General features: G+C 40.2%; 1 protein-coding gene, 2 long non-coding RNA genes and 5 other non-coding genes across 9 annotated transcripts; 2 read left to right on the top strand and 6 right to left on the bottom strand.

The window, feature by feature from the left end:
• Nucleotides 1-85: 85 nt before the first annotated feature.
• On the bottom strand, nucleotides 86-6,584 carry LOC127938389 (uncharacterized). The gene is made up of 2 exons (XR_008148709.1): nucleotides 6,396-6,584; nucleotides 86-293 (listed from the first exon to the last, which is right to left on the bottom strand). It is a non-coding gene; the product is annotated as an uncharacterized LOC127938389 (long non-coding RNA).
• On the bottom strand, nucleotides 1,004-1,076 carry trnav-uac (transfer RNA valine (anticodon UAC)). Its single transcript has one exon. It is a non-coding gene; the product is annotated as a tRNA-Val (tRNA).
• On the bottom strand, nucleotides 1,676-1,748 carry trnav-cac (transfer RNA valine (anticodon CAC)). The gene has a single exon. It is a non-coding gene; the product is annotated as a tRNA-Val (tRNA).
• Nucleotides 1,872-1,944, bottom strand: trnav-aac (transfer RNA valine (anticodon AAC)). Its single transcript has one exon. It is a non-coding gene; the product is annotated as a tRNA-Val (tRNA).
• Nucleotides 6,585-7,104: 520 nt separating the features above from the next.
• trnav-uac (transfer RNA valine (anticodon UAC)) lies at nucleotides 7,105-7,177 on the bottom strand. Its single transcript has one exon. It is a non-coding gene; the product is annotated as a tRNA-Val (tRNA).
• A 606-nt stretch (nucleotides 7,178-7,783) lies between these two features.
• On the bottom strand, nucleotides 7,784-7,856 carry trnav-cac (transfer RNA valine (anticodon CAC)). The gene has a single exon. It is a non-coding gene; the product is annotated as a tRNA-Val (tRNA).
• Nucleotides 7,857-9,499: 1,643 nt separating this feature from the next.
• On the top strand, nucleotides 9,500-11,107 carry LOC127938387 (uncharacterized). The gene is made up of 5 exons (XR_008148705.1): nucleotides 9,500-9,796; nucleotides 9,873-9,944; nucleotides 10,072-10,281; nucleotides 10,534-10,680; nucleotides 10,807-11,107. It is a non-coding gene; the product is annotated as an uncharacterized LOC127938387 (long non-coding RNA).
• A 4,697-nt stretch (nucleotides 11,108-15,804) lies between these two features.
• LOC127938152 (uncharacterized) lies at nucleotides 15,805-19,932 on the top strand. Of its 2 annotated transcripts, XR_008148640.1 has the most exons (5): nucleotides 15,805-16,749; nucleotides 16,848-17,889; nucleotides 17,980-18,127; nucleotides 18,233-18,660; nucleotides 19,339-19,932. XR_008148640.1 is itself a non-coding variant. In XM_052534579.1 (4 exons), exons 1-4 carry the CDS (start codon nucleotides 16,202-16,204, stop codon nucleotides 18,421-18,423), a joined length of 1,929 nt encoding a protein of 642 aa, XP_052390539.1. In that variant the 5' UTR covers nucleotides 15,805-16,201; the 3' UTR covers nucleotides 18,424-19,932. The 2 variants fall into 2 exon arrangements, 1 of the variants encoding a protein (XP_052390539.1); XM_052534579.1 differs by having other exon boundaries at nucleotides 18,233-19,932.
• The last annotated feature ends 182 nt before the right edge of the window (nucleotides 19,933-20,114 follow it).

Consider the following 20,114-nt stretch of genomic DNA (forward strand, 5'->3'; position numbering starts at 1 on the left):
TTCCAAGAACTCAGGAGAAACTCGAAAATTTCTCTTGGTGATTTTTGTTGGTCAAATTTTCGAGTTTCTCCAATCTTCTTGAAACTTTTAGTTTTTTTGAGCCGAGATTTCAAGTTTCTCCAATCTTATTGAAACTCACCACAGGGGTAGCACGTGTCCAGACTAGCATGGGAAATCAGGTTTTAGCTTGATATCTCTTCAGAAAGCTGAGACATGGACTTGCCACGTACAATCTATCCCATTGTAAAAAATACAGACTGTTTGTGGTCAGTGGAATTCTGAGGGTTTAACACCTCTGGGTGCTTCGGGAGTAAGCGAGGAGCCACCTGAACAGGTTTATTGGCAGATTCGTTGACCATTGTGTTGAATTTCAAGAAGGTTAGCCATGTGTTAGAAACTGCTACGGCTTGCATAATTTTATCAGAAAATAACACTCCAGATGGATGTGTTTTAAAGTTCGTCAAGGGGATAAAAAGGCTACTTGTGGGCACGTAGGGGATCAGGGGGACACATAGACAGCTTGCGGTCACAGTTTTTGTATTACCAGTGGACAGAAGCGCAATTAGTGGTCACATAGGCGGTGAGAGGGACTGATGGGCTGTTTGTGGTGACACAGGTGATCATTGGGACAGACAGGGCCGGCGCGCAGGGGTCTAAGGAGGGCCTGCCACGTACCCCCTTTTAGACACCCCTTGAGACCCTGCCTTACGTGATGGCCTAGGTGGAATAAGACCCTTACACAAGAGGACAGAGTTCATTCGGCGTGGCAGTCTACGCAGAGTTTCCTAAAATCTCGTCTTTGGTGTTTCTCAGAAGAAAGCCACACAGGCTTGGAATGTCACAGTTGTGGGTTAGGTTTAGGTCAAACAATGACTGCTCTTTCATTTCTGCATCAACTTTACCTTTAGTGACTGTATTAATGCCTATTGGCCGCAAAGCCTTGGAAGCGTTGAGTTCCTCCTGAACAGAAACCCACCTGAACAATTTTGAAAAAGAGATCCAGTGTTCCCGCCCAGTTTCGAACTGGGGACCTTTCGCGTGTAAGGCGAACGTGATAACCTCTACACTACGGAAACCTGTGGCGAAGGTGTCAGATCTTTTCATCTCATGCATCTTGGAGCGCGAATCAAATTACAAATTGCGTTGCGCTCTTCAGTTCGCAAATACCTTCTATTTTTAGCAGCAAACAGGGAATTTCTCCAGTTGTTTGCGGGAATCCTCTGTGGCCATTTCTTCTTTGCTTTTTTCCCCACTTTCATTTAATATATGTATATTTATATGTTGTACGAAATATTGGGTCTTTGAGTGCACCGGCCATCTGTTCATCTAAACTACCAGGTCAAAAGTACAGAGTACTGTCTGCGTGGGTATTACCGCTGCCTAGTGTGGCTTATCTCTACACCTGTGTAAAGACGGGCCTTCGTGATGCAGAGCTGCTGCTCAACAGAGGGCCACTCAGGCAAATCTCTTTTTTCGTGTTCCTCAGAAGAAAGCCAGACAGCCTTGGAATGTCACAGTTGTGGGATAGGTTTAGGTCAAACAATGACTGCTCTTTCATTTCTGCATCAACTATACCTTCAGTGACTGTGTTCATGCCTCTTGGCCGCAAAGCCTTGCTAGAATTGAGTTCCTCCTCAACAGAAACCCACCTAAACGATTGTGAAAAGAGATTCAGTGTTCCCGCCCAGTTTCGAACTGGGGACCTTTCGCGTGTGAGGCAAACGTGATAACCACTACACTACGGAAACCCACTTCCTAAGCAAGTCCGAAATCATTGTGTGCAGGCTCAGCAAAATGCGCATAAAGGCTAAACCTTCTGAAGCCAACTGCCGGCTCAAAGGGGTTCATACATTTCTTCAAAAGGGGACAGCTGTTTCTACTCGGTTTCGAACCGAGGACCTTTCGCATGTTAGGCGAACGTGATGACCACTACACTACAGAAACTCCACAGTCTAGCGCTAGAGTGCCTTTTGGGAGAATATTTATAGTGTGATGTGCCCGAAAGAAAATAGACAATCGGCGTAATTCCCACGCACAAGAGGACAGAGTTCATTCGGCCTGGCAGTCTATGCAGAGTTTCCTGAAACGCTACCCTTAACTTACCTCGGAATTAAACACTTGCAGCTTGATATCAAGCCGAAACCTGCCTTCCTGTGCTAGTCTCAAACTAAGAAACCAAAAGTTCCAAGAACTCAGGAGAAACTCGAAAATTTCTCTTGGTGATTTTTGTTGGTCAAATTTTTGAGTTTCTCCAATCTTCTTGAAACTTTTAGTTTTTTTGAGCCGAGATTTCAAGTTTCTCCAATCTTATTGAAACTCACCACAGGGGTAGCACGTGTCCAGACTAGCATGGGAAATCAGGTTTTAGCTTGATATCAATCAATCAATCACCTTTATTTATATAGTGCTTTAAACAAAATACATTGCGTCAAAGCACTGAACAACATTCATTTGGAAAACAGTGTCTCAATAATGCAAAATGATAGTTAAAGGCAGTTCATCATTGAATTCAGTTATGTCATCTCTGTTCAGTTGAAATAGTGTCTGTTTTTATTTGCAATCAAGTCAATGATATCGCTGTAGATGAAGTGACCCCAACTAAGCAAGCCAGAGGCGACAGCGGCAAGGAACCGAAACTCCATCGGTGACAGAATGGAGAAAAAAACCTTGGGAGAAACCAGGCTCAGTTGGGGGGTAGGTTCTCCTCTGACCAGACGAAAACCAGTAGTTCAATTCCAGACTGCAGCAAAGTCAGATTGTGCAGAAGAATCATCTGTTTCCTGTGGTCTTGTCCTGGTGCTCCTCTGAGACAAGGTCTTTACAGGGGATCTGTATCTGGGGCTCTAGTTGTCCTGGTCTCCGCTGTCTTTCAGGGCAGTAGAGGTCCTTTCTAGGTGCTGATCCACCATCTGGTCTGGATACGTACTGGATCCGGGTGACTGCAGTGACCCTCTGATCTGGACACAGACTGGATCTCGTGGCCACGGTGACCTCGGAACAAGAGAGAAACAGACAAATATTAGCGTAGATGCCATTCTTCTAATGATGTAGAAAGTACGGTGTTATGTGAAGTGTTTCCGGTTCCGGTTTACCTAATTAATGCAGCCTAAAAATCCTTTAACGGATTTGGATATTAAAAGCATATTAGTATGTTATGTGTATGCCAGGTTAAAGAGATGGGTCTTTAATCTAGATTTAAACTGCAAGAGTGTGTCTGCCTCCCGAACAATGTTAGGTAGGTTATTCCAGAGTTTAGGCGCCAAATAGGAAAAGGATCTGCCGCCCGCAGTTGATTTTGATATTCTAGGTATTATCAAATTGCCTGAGTTTTGAGAACGTAGCTGACGTAGAGGAGTATAATGTAAAAGGAGCTCATTCAAATACTGAGGTGCTAAACCATTCAGGGCTTTATAAGTAATAAGCAATATTTTAAAATCTATACAATGTTTGATAGGGAGCCAGTGCAGTGTGGACAGGACCGTGCTAATATGGTCATACTTCCTGGTTCTAGTAAGAACTCTTGCTGCTGCATTTTGGACTAGCTGTAGTTTGTTTACCAAGTGTGCAGAACAACCACCCAATAAAGCATTACAATAGTCTAACCTTGAAGTCATAAATGCATGGATTAACATTTCTGCATTTGACATTGAGAGCATAGGCCATAATTTAGATATATTTTTGAGATGGAAAAATGCAGTTTTACAAATGCTAGAAACGTGGCTTTCTAAGGAAAGATTGCGATCAAGTAGCACACCTAGGTTCCTAACTGATGACGAAGAATTGACAGAGCAACCATCAAGTCTTAGACAGTGTTCTAGTTTATTATAAGCAGAGTTTTTAGGCCATATGATTAACAACTCTGTTTTTTTCTGAATTTAGCAGTAAGAAATTACTCGTCATCCAATTTTTTATATCGACTATGCATTCCATTAGTTTTTCAAATTGGTGTGTTTCACCAGGCTGCGAGGAAATATAGAGCTGCGTATCATCAGCATAACAGTGAAAACTAACACCGTGTTTCCTGATGATATCTCCCAAGGGTAACATATAAAGCGTGAAGAGTAGCGGCCCTAGAACTGAGCCTTGAGGTACTCCATACTGCACTTGTGATCGATATGATACATCTTCATTCACTGCTACGAACTGATGGCGGTCATATAAGTACGATTTAAACCATGCTAATGCACTTCCACTGATGCCAACAAAGTGTTCAAGTCTATGCAAAAGAATGTTGTGGTCAATTGTGTCAAACGCAGCACTAAGATCCAATAAAACTAATAGAGAGATACACCCACGATCAGATGATAAGAGCAGATCATTTGTAACTCTAAGGAGAGCAGTCTCAGTACTATGATACGGTCTAAATCCTGACTGGAAATCCTCACATATACCATTATTCTCTAAGAAGGAATATAATTGTGAGGATACCACCTTTTCTAGTATCTTGGACAGAAAAGGGAGATTCGAGATTGGTCTATAATTAGCAAGTTCTCTGGGGTCAAGTTGTGGCTTTTTTATGAGAGGCTTAATAACAGCCAGTTTGAAGGTTTTGGGGACATATCCTAATGACAATGAGGAATTAATAATAGTCAGAAGAGGATCTATGACTTCTGGAAGCACCTCTTTTAGGAGCTTAGATGGTATAGGGTCTAACATACATGTTGTTGGTTTAGATGATTTAACAAGTTTATACAATTCTTCCTCTCCTATAGTAGAGAATGAGTGGAACTGTTCCTCAGGGGGTCTATAGTGCACTGTCTGATATGATACGGTAGCTGACGGCTGAATGGTTGCAATTTTATCTCTAATAGTATCGATTTTAGAAGTAAAGTAGTTCATAAAGTCATTACTGTTGTGGTGTTGGGAAATGTCAACACTTGTTGAGGCTTTATTTTTCGTTAATTTAGCCACTGTATTGAATAAATACCTGGGGTTATGTTTGTTTTCTTCTAAAAGAGAAGAAAAGTAATCAGATCTAGCAGTTTTTAATGCTTTTCTATAGGATATGCTACTTTCCCGCCAAGCAATACGAAATACCTCTAGTTTTGTTTTCCTCCAGCTGCGCTCCATTTTTCGGGCTGCTCTCTTTAGGGTGCGAGTATGCTCATTATACCATGGTGTCAAACTGTTTTCCTTAACCTTCCTTAAGCGTAAAGGAGCAACTGTATTTAAAGTGCTAGAAAAGAGAGAGTCCATAGTTTCTGTTAAATCATCAAGTTGTTCTGAGGTTTTGGATATGCTAAGGAATTCGGATACATCAGGAAGATAACTTAAAAAGCAGTCTTTTGTGGTAGAAGTGATGGTTCTTCGATACTTGTAACAAGAAGTAGAATTTACAATTTTGGCTATATGAAGTTTACACAGAACCAAATAATGATCTGAGATATCATCACTTGGCTGAATAATTTCAACACTATCAACATCAATTCCATGTGACAGTATTAAATCTAGAGTATGATTTCGACAATGAGTAGGTCCTGAAACATGTTGTCTAACACAATAGAGTTCAGAATGTCTATAAATGCTGATCCCAATGCATCTTTTTCATTATCGACATGGATATTAAAATCACCAACTATTAAGACTTTATCTGCAGCCAGAACTAACTCGGATGTAAAATCACCAAACTCTTTAATAAAGTCTGTATGGTGCCCTGGTGGCCTGTATACAGTAGCCAGTACAAACATAACAGGGGATTTATCATTAACATTGGTTTCTCTGGATAATGTTATATGAAGCACCATTACTTCAAACGAGTTATACTTGAAGCCTGCCCTCTGAGAAATCCTGAAAACGTTGTTATAAATTGAAGCAACTCCTCCCCCTTTGCCTTTTAGACGCGGCTCGTGTTTATAACAATAATCTTGGGGGGTGGACTCATTTAAAATAATGTAATCATCAGGTTTTAGCCAAGTTTCTGTCAAACAGAGCACATCTATATTATGATCAGTTATCATATTATTTACAAAAAGTGTTTTCGTAGAAATGGATCTGATATTCAATAAGCCAATCTTTATCATTTGTTTATCCATATTGCATTTGTGTTTTATTTGTTGAACCTCAATTAAATTGTTAACCTTAACTTGGTTTGGACGTTTTTTGTATTTTCTAGTTCGGGGAACAGACACAGTCTCTATAGTGTGATATCTAGGTGAAAGAGTCTCTATGTGCTGAGAATTAACTGACCTCTGTGACGGGAGGCAGCTAGCAGACGGTCGGTTTAGCCAGTCTGTCTGCTTCCTGACCTGGGCCCCAGTTAGTCAAGTATAAACACTAAGACTATGTGCCATATTTCTAGACAGAAAGCTGAGATATGGACTTGCCACGTACAATCTATCCCATTGTAAAAAAAAAACAGACTGTTTGTGGTCAGTGGAATTCCGAGGTTTTAACACCTCTGGGTGCTTCGGGAGTAAGCGAGGAGCCACCTGAACAGGTTTATTGGCAGATTCGTTGACCATTGTGTTGAATTTCAAGAAGGTTAGCCATGTGTTAGAAACTGCTACGGCTTGCATCATTTTATCAGAAAATAACACTCCAGATGGATGTGTTTTAAAGTTCGTCAAGGGGATAAAAAGGCTACTTGTGGGCATGTAGGGGATCGGGGGACACATAGACAGCTTGCGGTCACAGTTTTTGTATTACCAGTGGACAGAAGCGCAAGTAGTGGTCACATAGGCGGTGAGAGGGACTGATGGGCTGTTTGTGGTGACACAGGTGATCATTGGGACAGACAGGGCCGGCGCGCAGGGGTCTAAGGAGGGCCTGCCACGTACCCCCTTTTAGACACCCCTTGAGACCCTGCCTTACGTGATGGCCTAGGTGGAATAAGACCCTTACACAAGAGGACAGAGTTCATTCGGTGTGGCAGTCTACGCAGAGTTTCCTAAAATCTCGTCTTTGGTGTTTCTCAGAAGAAAGCCACACAGGCTTGGAATGTCACAGTTGTGGGTTAGGTTTAGGTCAAACAATGACTGCTCTTTCATTTCTGCATCAACTTTACCTTTAGTGACTGTATTAATGCCTATTGGCCGCAAAGCCTTGGAAGCGTTGAGTTCCTCCTAAACAGAAACCCACCTGAACAATTTTGAAAAAGAGATCCAGTGTTCCCACCCAGTTTCGAACTGGGGACCTGTCGCGTGTAAGGCGAACGTGATAACCTCTACACTACGGAAACCTGTGGCGAAGGTGTCAGATCTTTTCATCTCATGCATCTTGGAGCGCGAATCAAATTACAAATTGCGTTGCGCTCTTCAGTTCGCAAATACCTTCTAATTTTAGCAGCAAACCGGGAATTTCTCCAGTTGTTTGCGGGAATCCTCTGTGGCCATTTCTTCTTTGCTTTTTTCCTCACTTTCATTTAATATATGTATATTTATATGTTGTACGAAATATTGGGTCTTTGAGTGCACCGGCCATCTGTTCATCTAAACTACCAGGTCAAAAGTACAGAGTACTGTCTGCGTGGGTATTACCGCTGCCTAGTGTGGCTTAATAATTATCTCTACACCTGTGTAAAGACGGGCCTTCGTGATGCAGAGCTGCTGCTCAACAGAGGGCCACTCAGGCAAATCTTTTTTTTCGTGTTCCTCAGAAGAAAGCCAGACAGGCTTGGAATGTCACAGTTGTGGGATAGGTTTAGGTCAAACAATGACTGCTCTTTCATTTCTGCATCAACTATACCTTTAGTGACTGTGTTCATGCCTCTTGGCCCCAAAGCCTTGGTAGAATTGAGTTCCTCCTCAACAGAAACCCACCTAAACGATTGTGAAAAGAGATTCAGTGTTCCCGCCCAGTTTCGAACTGGGGACCTTTCGCGTGTGAGGCGAACGTGATAACCACTACACTACAGAAACCCACTTCCTAAGCAAGTCCGAAATCATTGTGTGCAGGCTCAGCAAAATGCGCATAAAGGCTAAACCTTCTGAAGCCAACTGTCGGCTCAAAGGGGTTCATACATTTCTTCAAAAGGGGACAGCTGTTTCTGCTCGGTTTCGAAACGAGGACCTTTCGCGCGGACCTTAGGAGCCGAAAATAGTTAAGCTTAACTTCTCTTAACTTTTCCCATTCGTTCTCTATGGTAGTGCTTAACACTACGGATGCGATATATTTGTGGCCACACGTAGATTCCCCGGTGCTGTTTCGCCTCTTCCGTGGCGCGGAATTCAAGCAGCCTGGTGTCATCTGTCAATCATTCGTAGCAAGTGGAGGAGGGGAGGAGACCAGCTTCACGATTGGAGAGATATGTTTACCGAAATGTTGTACAAAACAAAACAAGTTTGCTGACAAGCATTAACTGTCTAAACTACCTTCGCAAAAGTTTTACCTCAGGTGACCGCTGTTTTTACGTAAGAGTTCGAGATCAACGCAATTAACGTTAAGCGAGAAGGTAGGTTAAGTTGAATGCTACTTTACTTTAGCAATATTCACTTTCTGGATTGTAAATACATTATCATATAAATTACATGTATATTCTCATGTAATGGTATTGTGTTAATTGTGTTGATTGGTTTGTGATGTTAGGAAATATTAAACCAAAGTCATCGTTGAAAATACAGCAGTTATTTTATATAATTGTTATAGTTTCTTTGTAAGAGTGAATGTTTCATAATTAATCTCTAAGTACTTGTTACATTTTTTTTTAAATGTTAACAATGCAATATGATACTCATAATGTAATTCATATGTATTAAACACACATATTACATTTATTACATATATATTCTATATTATTATATATATTACTGAACTGTGTGTATATAAAACAACATTTTGAATTAGTTAAACTTGTTTTAATATATACATGTACACATTTTCATATTAAAGATATATATACTTACTCATATATTGAGTGGATTAAATAAATATTAAATAACACAAATTTATAAGTCTCTTATGCTCTAAGGCTGCATTTATTAAGGAAAAAAACTGTAATATTATGAAATATTATGGCAAGTTAAAATAACTTATATTATATAACTTATATATATATATATAAGTGCTGCTGATAACTGTCTAATTTCACTATATTAAGTATTTTTATGTGGCCATGATTTCAGAACAGCATCATGAAGAAAACAGTTTTTTTTCCCCGGGAGATACAAGGTGCCTTTCAGGAAAGGCCCATCAGGCCATTTACGCCGGGACCCATCAGAAGAGGCAAAAAGAATTAAAGACAACCCTTCACTGCAGAACAAGTCAACACCTCAAAGAGAAGATCTGGTCAGGATGAATGCCCGTTCTGTTGTCTTACAGAGAGGAGGGGATGTATCTGACAAGCAAGAGGTGTTGGGAGAATACATTCTACAGTTTGGCAAATACAAGGGCCAGTCTTTCAGGTGGTTACTAGAGAATGATGTCGGCTATGCTTTGTACCTGTCCAACAAGGTTGAGGAAGAAGAACAGGCTGGGCAGTTCAACCCAGAGGGTCCTTGCAAAGATAGTCTAATTTCCTTTATTGAATACTCAAGAAGCTTTAAGGAAATTGATGATCTTAAACGGTATCTGTCTCAAAGGCCAGATCCATTGCCAGTTTTGATGGAGGAAGACAATACTGTTGGATTTGGAACAAGAGCTCAAGACACTTGGAGACAAATTTGGGATACCAGGGCAGACGGATATGCTTTCTTTATAATAAAGCAGAATTGTGTTCCAGGCAGCAAAATGTACAACTTGCAGCAGTATCTTTTAAAACAGCAACAACAACAGCTGACGATAAACACTCCTCCGGTGCCCCCACCATCAGCTTCCACTGCAAGACCACTTGTTTCTTCCAGTACTGCTTCTGATCAGCCTGGTAAGTTAATAAAATTCATGCAAATGTGCTTATATTGTTACTTAAAGCCTACTGATCCATTGATTTTGTTTTATAGTGATGGAGGAGGATGAAGAACTGGAGAGGATAATGCTGAGTCTGTCTCCAACAAAGTATCTCACACAGCTGAGTAAGTGAATCACAAGTCGCGTCATGTGTGTTATACAGAGCCATGTCAAGTTTAGCATGTTTTTGACACATTTTGCAATTGCACATACTGAAGCAAAAATGTTCAAATTATAATGCTTAATTTTCAGGATCATCTGCAGCCACGGGATCCACAGTCTTGTCTACAGCAGGTTACTTTCCTTATCAGATTCAGAGGCTTATTCTGTTACATACAGACTTATCCTCCATTTCTGAATTTAATTATCTTATTTGTTGCTTTGGCAGTGTTCTTGCCTGTTCTAAAAAACATGTTTTTTTGTTCTAACTATAATTAAGGGTTGAACATACCAGTGGTGAGGGTGAGTGCACTTCATGAATTGTATGCATGGTATTTAAAGTGTCATTTGCTGTTATAAGTGGAATGTTTACTTACAGACTTTTGAACATTATTAGAATTTTTATTCCTAGAATAAATAGAATGATAGAATAAACAATGATTCATGCGTTACATTAAATAAGTCATTTAATGTAGTCAAGACAATTAAATACACATCATGTACATTCAGTTTTTTAATATATTTTTTATTTCCTCCTTTTCCTGTTCCGTGCAGGTCTGCCGCAGCCTCCATCAACATCAGTTCCTGTGTGTAGGCCTTCTTCACGGGGTGAAGGCTCTGTACCACCTGCAGAAACACAATCAACACCTGCACCAATGCCATCTGCACTGACTGAAGCCCCTCTTCTCAGCTACAAAAAAGGTAAAGACAGTTAAATACACATCATGTGCAATCATTGTTAATACACACACACACACACACACACATATATATATATATATATATATATATATATATATATATATATCTTTTTTGTGTTCCATGCAGTTCTGTCGACATCACATGCAGTCTCTAGTTCTCCCAGTCCCAGTATGCCTTCTTCACAGACTGATGGGCCTGTACCACCTTCTGCTGCACAATCAGCACCTACAGCTCCTGCATCAATGCCTTCTGTACAGAAAGAAGCACCTGTTCCTAGCTACTTGCAAGATATCAGCCGCTGGAACTGCTCTCTTCAACAAAGAATTTGGATGAAGACAGAGATGGAATCCATGGGGCTCTGGCCAGGATCACACCCAGTACACTGAAAAAAGTAATGAGTAAATTTACTTAATTTTTATTTGGCAAGTTTTTGCACAAGCATTTTTCAAGTAAATTTAACACATTTGGAAATTAAGTAAATCTACTTAACTAAGTTAAGTAAAAAAAAAAAAAAAAAACGAATAAGTATATTTTAATTAAATAGCAGACACTTTTATCCAAAGCAACTTACAGTGCATTTAGGCTAACAATTTTCACCTATCATGTGTTCCCAGGGAATCGAACCCCCCCAAACTTGCACTTGCTAATGCAATGTTCTACCACTGAGCTACAGGAACACTTCAAGATCTTGTGAAAAATAAGTGAAAATTTCACTTACTTACTTTTTTATTTTGGAAAAGTTTTTACACTAATAAAAAACCCGAAACAGATATTCTAGAAATTTCTAAATGTAATTTTTTTTTTTTTTTCAAAACAGTTTTATCAAATTAGGGTAAATAAGTCTCTCACTTTTTATCCCTTTAAACCAGTTTACAGCAAAGACAGCACGAAGGACTGGATGCACATGATAAATATTCTGCAATTAAGAAAACAGACAAAAGAAATAGCACTGTAAAACCCAATAAGTAAACTTTACTCAAACCGTTTGAGTAAACAGATTGCCTTGATCTAAACCATGTAAGTTTTAAAACTTTAAGTTATTAATTGATTAACTAAGTGCTGATTGAGAATTAGTGATGAACAGCTGCTGTTAACAAACAGAATCACTGAAGAAAAGAGAAACACAAGAACTACTACAACTGACTTCAAACACAACCTTAGATGAAATCAACTGAAATAAAATACATGAAATCTCTCAAGATCTGATTAAACAACCCACAAACAGCATCACCAGCTCCACTTATTAATAACCAGACTGACTTTATTTCTGTCAGACGTCTACAGAAGATCTTATTGAGAATGAACTAAGGTTTAGATGTTGATTTATTGTTTCATTTGAAGTAACCATGTTAGAGATCAGTGTTTGTATTAGTTGGGCTCTTGACCCTTGATTTCTGTCTTAATCTTTTCTATGGCTGTTATAACCGTGTGTTTCTAAAACACACTTGTTGTAACTCAAAAGTCCAGAAGAAATGCCATCAGGTGTTAACCTGTACCTAGGTGTAGGTTGTTATACTTTACATCGGTGATGATAATCATCAATTATTGATCTGTACGGGATTTAATCTCTGATGAAATAAGTGTTGTGTAATTTGATTATAGTAAAAGTATTTCTAAGAGCCAGTGCTTCTGTATTAATCAGTTAATCTGAAAAACTTTTCAAACAGTGTGGTCTGCTACGGTGTCAAACAGTCACACAAAGACATCAATAATCAGAATATGAACCTCAACAATGGTGACCATAAAAAAAAATGTTGCAGAGCCATGGATGAGTTCTGTACTACAATAGTACCCAAAATGCATTGCAGCATGTTTTTTTCGTCACCATTGTAGAGGTTCATATTCTGATTATTAATGTCTGTGTTTGACCAACTACTGGCATAGAAGAAAAATTTATGTGTACAAAAATGTTTAGAAAGTCATTTTTATATTAACTGATTATCACAGACTCTTAATCTCACTTTTACTAGAATCACTTCTACTAAATACACAACACCTACTTCATTAGACTCCATACAGATAAATAATTGATGATTATCATCACCAATATAAAGTATAACAACCTACACCTAGGTACAGGTGTAACACCTGATGGCCTTTCTTCTGGGTGTTTGAGTTACAACAGATGTGTTTCAGAAACACACGGTTATAACAGCCAGAGAAAAGACTAAGACAGAAATCAAGGGTCAAGAGCCCAACTAAAGCAAACACTGATCTCTAACATGGTAACCAGTGTTGAGTACTCGAGACTCGGACTCGGTCTCGAGACCGTATTTTAATGGTCTCGGTCTTGTCATGGACTCGTGTGCATTTTGACTCGGTATTGACTCGGACTCGAACATATTAGGAATCGGACTTATGCCCGAGTCCACTCGAGTCCCAATCAAAATATTTCATGATTATTCTACTGTATGTTAATGTTTATTTAAATTGATGTATGATTGACACATCCAATGACTGGTGATTTTCTTTTGTCGTGAGACGTTAGGCCAGCAACACAATGCGTGGCGTGTCTGTTTTTAATTCGGCTCCCATGTTAACAGGTTAGATCTTGCAGACTGCCTGCGTGAGACGTGCGGAAAACCCGTGCATGCTAGAAATAGAACCGGCGCCTATTTTTCACGCCACACGCGTGCATGTTGGAAGCGTTTCCAGGCAAAATATACTAGGAAAATATGTTTATATGTCATTTTGTACACAAATACATGTTAATTCATGACATTTAGATATTTGAAAGTCTATAGGTTGACATAAATTCAGATATAAATGTAATTTTAAAAATAAATTAATAATGATCGATTGTCAAATATTGCACCTGTCAAACATACTCTATTTTGCCGTCAATACTGTTGACGGTGTCCTGTCAGTAGGTGTGTAAAAAAAAAAAAAAAAAAAAAAAAGTTGATATTGTTGTCATGAAGACAAGATCCTGGTTTTTCGGCGGCCTCCCTCTATGTCACCTACAGCCGCAGCAGCGCGCCAAGCGCCGCGTGCAGGCACGCTTTTGGTGTGTAAAGACACAGAAAACGCAAAGCAGCCACCACGCTTCTGGCACGCAGTAGAGATGCCACGCAGCCAGTCACCGGCCTTAAGTTACCCTCCTGCCATCCGCCTGTAGTGATCCCGCTTTCCAGAAAGCCACATTGCTACATTATTTCTCTCAACTGTGTTATTTTTACAAAGTAGGACAAAATGGTCACAGAAAAAAAACAAATATTGTTTAATTAAACTATATAATGAATACAGACACAGACTAACTGTCTCAACACTAAACATCTCCCCCCCAAAAATGTCTGACAGAATGCATTGAATTTATATGGCATTTGATCCAGCTTTCTTCCCCTGGCACATACACACTTTGTGTGTATGCCCTCCGTAACTAAAAAAACTTCGACTAGTGTGTATTTTACCCTGCATTAAAACGCACCATCCAGTGAAATTAGCATTAGATTATCCGTTGCTGTTACAGAAAGTGATGAAATGGTAACTGTTGTCAGTCCCCGCTTCCTCTGCACCAGTAAAGAGTGTTTTTAGTTGGGGTGGATTGATCATGAGACCACATCGTGCTTGGTTGGGTAGCAGGATGGTCTCCTCACTTATTTTTTTGAAAAGTAATTATGCCCATCTGTAATCTTCACAACATCTAAAGTGCACATAATCCAAGACATTGTAAGGATATTAGCAGTGATTAGTTAAGCTTCAAGGTTAAAAGTTATGTAAAAGCTGTTACAGTTGAACATTTACAGGTATAGTGGTACAGTAATATTATGTGTACTAGAAAGGTTATATGGATGTGTATAGTGGTACAACGGTGTTATGTGAAAATGAGCACTTAATATTGACAAGTAACACTTCATAATACTAATAAAATTACCTTTACACCACATACTATGTGGCCCTTTTAACCTTTATTGTTTCCACCAAACATTTGACATACTCTTGAAGATTTCTTTAGGTCTTGTCTCAGACCTAATCTCTCTGGTCTCGGTCTTGACTCGGACTCGACCCTTTCTGAACTCGGTCTTGACTCGGACTCGACCCTTTCTGAACTCGGTCTTGACTCGGACTCGACCCTCTCTGGACTCGATCTGGACTCGGACTCGAATGAGCTGGTCTCGACTACAACACTGATGGTAACTTCAAACAATAAATCAACATCTACACCTTAGTTCATTCTCAATAAGATCTTCTGTAGACGTCTGACAGAAATAAAGTCAGTCTGGTTATTAATAAGTGGAGCTGGTGATGCTGTTTGTGGGTTGTTTAATCAGATCTTGAGAGATTTCATGTATTTTATTTCAGTTGATTTCATCTAAGGCTGTGTCTGAAGTCAGTTGTAGTAGTTCTTGTGTTTCTCTTTTCTTCAGTGATTCTGTTTGTTAACAGCAGCTGTTCACTAATTCTCAATCAGCACTTAGTTAATCAATTAATAACTTAAATGCAAAGTTTTAAAACTTACATGGTTTAGATCAAGGCAATCTGTTTACTCAAGCGGTTTGAGTAATGTTTACTTATTGGGTTTTACAGTGCTATTTCTTTTGTCTGTTTTCTTAATTGCAGAATATTTATCATGTGCATCCAGTCCTTCGTGCTGTCTTTGCTGTTAACTGGTTTAAAGGGACAGAAGTGAGAGACTTATTTACACTCATTTGATAAAACTGTTTTGAAAAAAAATTATTTTACATTTAGAAATTTCTAGAATATCTGTTTCGGGTTTTTTGTTAGTGTAAAAACTTTTCCAAAATAAAAAAGTAAGTAAGTGAAATTTTCACTTATTCTTCACAAGATCTTGAAGTGTTCCTGTAGCTCAGTGGTAGAACATTGCATTAGCAAGTGCAAGTTTAGGGGGTTTGATTCCCCGGGAACACATGATAGGTGTAAACTGTCAGCCTGAATGCACTGTAAGTTGCTTTGGATAAAAGTGTCTGCTAAATGCATTAAAATAATATTATTTAATTAAAATTTACTCAATAAAATGTACTTATTATTTTTTTTTTTTTACTTAACTTAGTTAAGTAGATTTACTTAATTTCCAAATGTGTTAAATTTACTTGAAAAATGCTTGTGCAAAAACTTGCCAAATAAAAATTAAGTAAATTTACTTATTACTTTTTTCAGTGTAAGACACCTCATGAATATGGTCTCCTTATGGCGCTATCCACCTCAGCCTGAGCTTATAGAGACAAACACTGGCCTTCCATCACCCAAATTCTTCCAACTCCATCCCTTTTTCATTTGGAAACCTGAGCACAGTATAATGGAAAGGCTTAGGAACAATTACATCCTGCCTTGTCTTTACAGATGTCAAAATCCAAATGTTGTGTCCTCTGGTGTGGGAAGACCCAGAGTGATCCTTGGTATTACTGGGCAATTTTACATCCTTGCTTGACGTCTGTGTTGTAAGGCATGCAAAAGATACTGGTTTGCTGATAAACCTCAGTGGCTGGACATTCTAGCACAGCGATTCAGAAACATCTTGTCAGCCTTCCTCACCCATAAGAAGGCAATCTGTAAAACAGTGATGGATGAACTGAGGCGCTCTGGAAAATCCCCTAATGGCATGGCCAACCAGCTGTCTGAGGTGCTTCACCTTAAATTTGAAAGAGCACATCTGGCTTACCTTCTCAGTGTGCAGAATGTCAGGGATGCTGAAGCAGGGCTGTATGGTCAGAAAACCATCACTGGGGCACTGAGGAAGGATGACACACCTGCACCGTTTGGGGATTACGGAGACACTGATGGGTGGAATGGGGTGTCTGTCTCTGCACACTATTTAATAGAGTGCCTCCTTCATGAATATCAGCGGCAGGAAGCAGCTCTCACTCAGCTCCTACAAGGAACTTTTGGACAGGTGTTCAGGTCAGATCACACACGCAAAGTTGCTAGAAAAGTGACCCTCTTATCTGGCACAATGTCATCCTATGCTGTGATGAACGAGAACTGGATGATTCTGTTCTGGGTGATGCTGCAGAGTGAAAGTGGGCAGTCATTGGAGTCAATGTACTGTGGGCTATCCAATCGCTACAGTGTTGCTGGTATTCCCAAGGCCAAGTACCAGTGGGTGGACAGGTATAAATCATCACATCTAACCAAACATTACATCAAGTGGTGTAAGCAAAGGTTATGAATACATTAAAATTTATTTTTTTCCCCCTTTATGTATTTAGGGACTGCTGTGCCGCTTTCAGAGTGATGGACCCAGGACCTTATGAGCACCAGCAGTGGGAAGCCTGGAGGACCACAGAAGCTACTGTGGCAGAGGTTACATCAGGAAACCTCAAGAATTTACATGCCGCTTGCAGGAAGTTCAACGAGGACATGGTTGTTAAACTGGACTTGTGTCACTGTATGCGGCGGTTCACCAGGGAGTGTGTTTCGGAGCACCATCCTCTGTATGGCTCTTTCTGCCAGTTCCTCTCTTCTGCCTTCTCTGTAGTTGATCAGGGTGACCTGGAGAAACTGAAGAACGCATACAGATTCTGTGGTATCGAGCCTGCTAATCCCACCAAGCTGCACATCAGAGAGCATTGTAGGACAAAAGTGCCACATCCCAGAGAGCTGGTTCAAAGGGTGGAAGAAGTGTTACACCATTTCTATCTGGCAAAGGATCCCAACAACATCTTCCTTTTCAAACCCACAATGTTAAAATTATGGTGGATTCAGCGTATCCACATCCTTAGAGGCTGCCTGAGTGATCCTGAGGTGGAGGAAGGAATCCTCTACATATATGGTGGAACCCTACAGCTGAATCATGTCAAGGGTGATGGAGCTGCTGTGCCCATTTGGATCCCTGTGAGAGGCACTTCACAGCAGGAGGGGTTTCATTTCCACCAGGCTCAGTGGGTAACGGGCAATTGTGTCTCTCCTGAGTTGTTCCAGGCACAGGGTATGACTGGTGTGGCACGCTGGAATTATCAGCGGCTGGTGGACCTGAAGCAGCCTGGGGTTGTCTTACCTGGAGTGTTTGACCCTGTTTTGATGATAGAGTTAAATAGGGCATCTATAAGTGTGACAGGGCAACCCAAATATCCAGCCTTGCACATCTCCAGCAGGGACACAGGAGAGAGGTTTGGCCTGCAATATGTGGAGCCAGGTTGTCGACCTGTGCCTCTTGACTTTGACAAGCACAAAAGCAGGAAGACAGACCTAGGAGATGTGGAGATGCAAGAGGAGTCTTCATCTGGCGTTCCGTTCTCATTCCCATCTCAGGTACGCCTTTAAAAAAAATGTATACGTTTTTTTTTTTATTAAAAAAAAACATTTATAATTCTCACATGCATATTGCACATTTTTTTTTAGGAATGCTTAAAGGATACCTCTTCTGCTGAGACCCCTCTTGCTGCAGAACCAGAGGCTACCTCACAGGCTGTCATTTTTCACCAGTTTCCTACACCAAGTGCTGTGACAGTGAAGGAACAAACATCAGAGGAGTGTCTTTTAGTTGGAGGTAACTATATAATACATACAGGCATCAATGCGTGTAATCTGTCTGCCTCATCTATGGACACAGAAAACATATACTTAAGTTAGTTATTTTGTGAATCTCTTTTAGAACTCCCAAGCACATCACCACTGCCTGTAGCTGCTTCTCCCTGTGCTGCTCGCACTGGACCTATTAAGACCGGTGGGCGAGTTTTTGTGTTAAACCATAATAGATGGACGGATCCAATGAGAAATATCATTGATGGTTGCAGTTATGGCAGCGTCTTCACTCAGCCAGTGAAACAATCAGTGTCCCAGTGAAAGTACTGGCACCTGCCCCAGTCAATCCACCTGCAAAGGCTGTTCCTGAGGCTGTCCCTCTGGACCAGACAGCATTCGAGAAGATGGTGAAGGACATCATAGAGAAGCAGCAGGCAGTTCAGCAGCAACAACAATTGCAGGTGCTGCAAAAAAAGCAAACCAGATCCTGTTTAGCCTGTGGCCAGCCTAAGTCTCGATACATGGGTGATGGCTCCTCAATACATTTCTTCTATCAAGGTAGTGATGTTAAATACTTCTACTGCTCCAAGAAAGTATTTGACACACAAGCCCCTTTCACACTGCACGTCGGACCCGCAATATTCCCGTAACATTGCCTGGTCCTCTTCTGTGTGAAAGCAACCACGTCCCGGAATTGATTACCGAATTGAACCCGGGTCGGGGACCTAGTAACATTGCGGTAATCGATCCGGAACGAGCGCTGTGTGAACAAAAGCCAGATCTAATTCCGTATCGAAGTGATGACGCGCGTTATCGCGCGACTCTTTTACCGGCTGTTTTGAAGGAAGATCAACATTCGCGACGAAAACATATGTGCAAACTGTAATGAAGCAGAGATCAGTTAGTTCCTCACTTTCCGCGCTGACGCCGAGATCGTTTGCTTGCTTCAGTTAAAGTATAACGTGCCAACCGTTGTCGACTCGTACATTACACGTCACGCGCTGATGTCACGTGTCGTTACGGGATCTTCTAGGGTTGTGTGTGAAAGCACGCACATATACCGGGTCTTCACTGGCAGTGTGAAAGTGCCAAATCTAGCGACCAGGAAACAATTACAGGAACACTTTACCCCTGTATTTGACGGAATGGCAGTGTGAAAGGGGCTATATTCAGCAGAGGGCCTGACCAACCCCAGAATGCCTTTTGAAGATTTTGCAGAGACTCCTTTTTTTTCAGCGGGAACTGGAGGCCTCTAAGCAGAGAGGGACAGAAAGGAAGAGGGTCACTGATGAGAGAAGCAAGCGGAAGTCAGCAGTGGAGCATCCTACTGGTCGTCTGTGCAGATTCTGCCACCTGCCACTGAAACAAGGACCCAACAGTCCTCATATTCACACTAGTTTACCTGGAGTGGCAGGCAAATACATTTACTGTCCTGCTAAAGTGTTTTCTCTTTATCAGGCTCAGGGAATGAGAGCAGAAATGCCATGGAGAGACTTTCAGCAGTCTCCATTCTATGAGACTGAGAAGCAGAGGTGGATAAACGAAAAAAAAAAAATGACTTCACTGTGCTACAAAACAATATTTGAGATCTGGGCATGTCATTTGCCAAAGACATTCTTGCACAAGGTTATGTAAATAACCTTGTACATTTTTTTTTTTTAATTATTTCATTTATTTCCATTTGTTCATTAAAGCACAGAAAGGATTCTTTTATTCTATTGCATTGTATTTTAGTGAGGTTTTATTTTGTTGACTTGCATTGTTAATAACTGTTATAACTAAACTGTCTACATAATTATTTAATTTTAAAAATATTTTTTTTCTTGTTTTTTTTCCTCGTTATCCACAACTTTAGATTATATTATCATTATTGTTGTTGTTGTTATTTAATCTATAATTGTAAATTATTTTATTTATATTTCTGTTCATTAAAATACCAAAAGTAATATATTTTATTGTATTGCATTGTATTTTAGTGTTTTTATTTTTATTTTATTGACTTGCATTATTTT

Source organism: Carassius gibelio, chromosome A20 (assembly GCF_023724105.1).
Source record: "Carassius gibelio isolate Cgi1373 ecotype wild population from Czech Republic chromosome A20, carGib1.2-hapl.c, whole genome shotgun sequence".
NCBI lineage: Eukaryota > Metazoa > Chordata > Actinopteri > Cypriniformes > Cyprinidae > Carassius > Carassius gibelio.

Bases quoted from the DNA above. Each gene is read 5' to 3' on its own strand.
- LOC127938152 (XM_052534579.1), top strand. From the start codon at position 16,202: ATGGATGAACTGAGGCGCTCTGGAAAATCCCCTAATGGCATGGCCAAC. The intron at 16,750-16,847 runs GTATAAATCATC...TTATGTATTTAG, and splicing joins AAGTACCAGTGGGTGGACAG to GGACTGCTGTGCCGCTTTCA. The intron at 17,890-17,979 runs GTACGCCTTTAA...ATTTTTTTTTAG, and splicing joins CGTTCTCATTCCCATCTCAG to GAATGCTTAAAGGATACCTC.